Below are 5,000 nucleotides of genomic sequence, written 5' to 3' on the forward strand. Positions count from 1 at the left end.
TCTCTAATTCTCCTGTAAAATGCTACGTGGCATCATCACTCATTAGGAATGTCCTGAGGCTACACGAGGAGGCACCGAACCAGCAACATGCCTGGTTCCCCAGAAGCCTCCTCATCACTGAAGGGCAAGACGCTCCCTTGCCCAGATATAAATAAATGTATATTTTGTACATAATATTTCTAATTTATGTAAAATAGTTAAATAATTATGTAAACTACAAAATATGCCCAATAAAAAGAGCTCAGGCATACTAGTAGTAAGAATAGCTAGCCGGACCACCCGGCCACTTTCTTTCCTGTAATTTTTCTGTGTTTCTCCCCTACTTTGTAACCCCCTCCCCCCCCCTTTGACTATTGTATATCTTGTTCCCCATTTTTTCATGTAACTTTCTTTAATAAACTGAAACTGAAACACCTGTTTTCAAGGTCGCTGGGACTCGCTCCCCTCCTGCCTCGCTGGGATGATGCCACGTACCATTTTACAGGAGTACTTTTAGTCGCCGGAATAATGTTGTCGTGCAATGCTTGTCGGTAAATTACGTGCTTTTTAATGCCATTTGTCTTGTTATAACACACTGTAATACCCCACAGCAGGCAAAAAATAAAATAAAACCATTAGTAATTTGAGCAAGTGGCACCTCCGAGGCTGTGTCAATGCAACCGTCTTTCCTTCCCCTCAGGATATGAATTTAGGTGTGTGTGTGTGTGTGTGTGTGTGTGTGTGTGTGTGTGCACAGTCCCTGCAACACACACTGACAGGAATGGTACATCACTGCAGGCCTACACGTCCCCGTGGGTGCCGTGAGGACACAGGCGTGCACCACACGGCTGCCTCGCTGCCCACGGGTGACCCTCGTGTTGTCTGGCGTGGACGAGAGGCTGCTGGAGGAGGCGGCCCAGATAGCACAGCTCCTGCAGCCCACAGAGGACCCGTGAGTGTGTGCCAACACTGCTCTCTCTCTCCTCTCCCCTCTTCTCTCACCTTCCCTCTTCTCCCCCCTCCTCCCCTCCCCTCTTCTCCTTCCCTCCCCTCCCTTCTCCTCTCCATGCCTCTTCTCCTTTCACCTTCTCTCCTCTTCTCTCCCCTACCTTCCCTCCTCTTCCCTCTCCTCCTTTTCCCTCCTCCCTCCCCTCTCCTCTTTTTTTTTTTATTTATACATAATACATTACTTGTTATAGAGTTCAATGTAATGCATCTTACATACAATTACAATGTTTTACGGGCTAAAGGAAACATGATTAGTGTGTCCTATCTTAAAGCCCAACTCTGATGTCTGGTGTTCTTATGACGGCAGCCACGCGTTCACCAGCTCCTTGAAGCTCTGTGCCGTCATGTTGTCCAGGCGTGGTTGTGAAGCAAGCAGTCCATTCCACCAGGTTACATAAGTGTTAATGAATTGCCTCTGGTGGTGCCACGTTCTGCAGCGGGGCTGTAAAAGTTCGGCGGGAGCTCGGGAGACTGATCTTGTGTCCACCTGTGCCTGCCGAAGGGGCTGCCTGAGAGGCTGAAGGTGATGGACCCGCCGCTGATGTATCTTGAACATCACCGTGAGGCCCGCCACATCACGGCGGTGCTGAAGACTGCAGAGTCCTGGATGTTGTTGCGCGCTTCTGCTTTCCCTTATCAACCTCTCTGCACGGCCCTGGACCTTGTCGAGGAGGGCGAGGTGTTTGCGTGCCGCGCCGCCCCACGCGAGGCATGCGTACTCCAGGGACGAGCGAACCTGCGCCTTATAAAGAGTCTGAAGCCCCTCGCCGTCAAGCAGCCATGACATCCTTCTCAGGGATGCCAGCTTGCCTGATGCCTCTCTGGCGAGTCGCTCGATATGGGATTTGAAGGTCAGCTTCCTGTCGTAGGTAACCCCAAAAATTTCCACTTCCTCCTGGGACGCCAGTGCCTTTCCTTCGAAGACCAGGGATAGAAGCTCCCCTGACCTGGAGACAGTAAGCAGCTGAGCCTTGTTAGGGGCAAATTTCACCTGCCACTTATTGCCCCAGGCTACGATGCGGTTCAGAGTGTCGTTGAGTTCAGCTGTGGAGCGAGCCTCTTCCCCTGCCTCGTAGCTGTGCGTCAGGGTGATGTCGTCTGCATAGGCCTGTGCACTGGGTATTAAATTTAATAGTTCATTTATATATATGTTCCATAGCAGAGGGCCTAAGCAGCCTTCCCTGGGGAAACACCTGCTTTGATTGGGTGTACTTCCGACTCTCTGCCGCAGAGCACAACTTTCAGATGTCTCTCCCCTCAGGTAGTCGGTGAAGAGCTGGAGAAGAGGCCCCTCGACACCTGCATCACGAAGTCTTTCGATGAGAGCTTCATGCCCACACCTTGTCAAAAGCTCCCTCGATGTCGAGTGCCACAGCGACAGTGGCCCTTCCTTTGTCCAGGGCCGCACTCCACTTTCGCGGTTAGCAGCAGGTGCAGGTCAGCGGCCGATCTGCCTTGTCGGAACCCGTACTGTCTGGTGCACAGCAAGTGATGGCGCTCAAGGTGCTCCGCCATTCTCGTAGCCACGATGCTTTCCAGCACCTTACTGAGCACGGGCAGCAGAGACACAGGGCGGTAGTTTTTCACCGCACTTTTAGAATTTTTCTTATGGATCGGAACAACCTTGCTGATTTTCCAGGCTTTGGGCCATCTGCCGCTCCGTAGACAGTGGTTGAAGAGAGAGGTCAGTGGGCGCGCCAGCTCCCCGGCACACTGACGGAGCAGGCGGGGACTGATGTGGTCCGACCCCACTGCCTTACTCTCATCCAATGAGTAGAGCAATTTTTTCACTTCACTCTCACTTGTCATCACTGCCAGTAACTTATTTTTTGTCACTGCAGGCAGAGTTGGAGGTGCTCTGCCCGGATCAGAGATGTTCATTTTCTCTGAGAAGTGTCTGGCCAGGAGGGTTCGCCTTATTCTCGGGGCGGTGTGAGCCACGCTGCCATCCTTCCTACGGAGGGGGGGGGGGACGGTGCCTTCCCGCGATGCACCCTGCTGCTCCTTAACCAGGTTCCACCAGCGTTTAGTTCCGACTTGGCCACCTCTCAGTTTCGTCTTCAGTGTACTTCTCCATTGTTCGGCGGCCCACTCCTGGGTGTTCCTCATGTGCTGAGCTGCCTCCCTGTGTCTCTGCCGATTCCTGGCCGTGGGATGCCTCTTAAAAGCACGCCAGGCATGGTATTTTTCATCAGAGGCGGCTCGGCACTCCGGGCCAAACCATGGTTGGTCTGACGCCGTACTTTTATGTGTGGAGTGGGGAACCCAGCTGTTCTGTAGGTCGCATAGCAGCTCCGTGAGTCTGTCCACGCTCGCGTCCGTGTCGCCTCGCAGCACGTACTCCCAGTCCATGCTTCGTAAGGCGGCACGCATGGCTTCCCAGTTTGCCGCTTCCCACTTCCAAAGCGTACGGGTGTACGCTTCTCTACTCCCTTCCTCTCCTCTTCTCTTCCCTCTTGTCACCTCCCCTTTTCTCTTTTCTCTCTCTCCCGATCCTCTCCTCCCCTCACTTCCCCATCCCTCCTCTCCTCTCTTCTCATTTCTCCTCCCCTCCCCTCCCCTCCCCTCCCCCACACACCCCCTCTCTCCTTTCCTCCTCCTCTCCTCTTCTCTTCCTCCTTTTCCCTTCTTCTCTTCTCTTCTCCCCTCTTCTCCTTTATTCTCCTCCACTTCCTCCCCACCCCTCTTTTTTTCCACCTACTCTCCTCTTCTCTTTCCTCTTCTCTTCTCCTCTCCTCCCTTCCCCACCCTTTCTCCCCTATTCCCTTCCTCTCCTCTTTCCTTCCCTCCTCTCCTCTCCTCTCCTCTCCTCTCCCTTCTCTCTCTCTCTCTCTCTCTCTCTCTCTCTCTCTCTCTCTCTCTCTCTCTCTCTCTCTCTCTCTTGTTAATGTAATAATAATAATAATAATAATAATAATAATAATAATAATAATAAGAAGAAGAAGAAGAAATAGAACAACAACAACAACAAATTGATGGGGATTGGAGGAGGAGGAGGAAGAGGAGGAGGAGGAGGAGTAAAAGTAGTAGTAGTAGTAGTAGTAGTAGTAGTAGTAGTAATAGTAGTAGTAGTAGTAGCAGAAGTAGCAGTAGTAGTAGTAGTAGTAGTAGTAGTGGTAGTAGTAGTAGTAGTAGTAGTAGTAACAGTAGTAGAAGAAGAAAAAGAAGAACAAGTACAAAGAAACAAACAAAAATAAATAAATAAAAAAGAAGGCAAGAAATAAATAAAAAAAATCAATGAAATGAACAAATAAAATTTAGAAACACATCAATGAGGAGACAATGGAACAAACAAACAAACAAACAAACAAATGTAAACAGAAATAAATAAACAAAGCAACAAATAAAGCAGGAAAAAAAGGCACAAGGAAAGAGAGAAAAGCAAAATGAAAGAGAGGAACAAATAAACAAAGAGAAAAATTAATGAGCCAAGAATCAAGGAGGAAAGCATTCAAACAAACAAACAAACAAACAAACAAACAAGTGGGTACTTATAGAAAACACGAATGATCAAATAAAGAAACCGACTACCTTTCTTTTTTTTTTTTCCAACATTCTATCACACACACACACACACACACACACACACACACACACACACACACACACACACCGTATAAGTAATTCCTTTAAGTGTTTTAAGTAATCCATCACATGGTGGAATATTTTGTTAGGTCAGTTAGAGTGAGGTCAGGCTAGGTGGGGTACATTGGATTAGGTTGACTTGGGTTAGCTTAGGTAGATTAGGAGAGGATGAGTTAGGCTAGGTTAGGATAGGTTAGGTTAGGCTGAGTTAGGTTAGGCTGAGTTAGGATAGGTTAGGATAGGTTAGGTTAGGTCATGTTAAGCTTATAATCAAAGGCAACGAAAGCACATACATATATATCTTCCTAATACTTTATTTTTCCTTTTATTTATTTATTTATTTATTTATTTATGTATGTATTTATTTTATGATATTTAATTTTTTTGCTATGGTGAGTGAGGTGAGGTTCAGTGGGTATGTTACGTTA

The 5,000-nt window shown here is 48.3% G+C and overlaps 1 protein-coding gene and 1 long non-coding RNA gene across 4 annotated transcripts in view; one reads left to right on the forward strand and one right to left on the reverse strand.

Annotated features, from left to right (window-relative positions):
• LOC135098186 (uncharacterized) overlaps positions 1-5,000 on the forward strand; it is a 42,332-nt gene that overhangs the window by 31,426 nt on the left and 5,906 nt on the right. For all 3 annotated transcript variants that reach the window (XM_064000433.1, XM_064000434.1, XM_064000432.1), the window contains one exon: positions 778-931. In XM_064000433.1, coding sequence (XP_063856503.1) covers positions 778-931 — 154 coding nt within the window. The remainder of the gene's footprint in view (positions 1-777; positions 932-5,000) is intronic.
• Positions 1-5,000, reverse strand: part of LOC135098188 (uncharacterized) — a 19,473-nt gene that overhangs the window by 2,466 nt on the left and 12,007 nt on the right. The gene's annotated exons all lie outside the window — the stretch shown is intronic.

This window comes from Scylla paramamosain, unplaced genomic scaffold (genome assembly GCF_035594125.1).
Source record: "Scylla paramamosain isolate STU-SP2022 unplaced genomic scaffold, ASM3559412v1 Contig49, whole genome shotgun sequence".
Taxonomy (NCBI): Eukaryota; Metazoa; Arthropoda; class Malacostraca; order Decapoda; family Portunidae; genus Scylla; species Scylla paramamosain.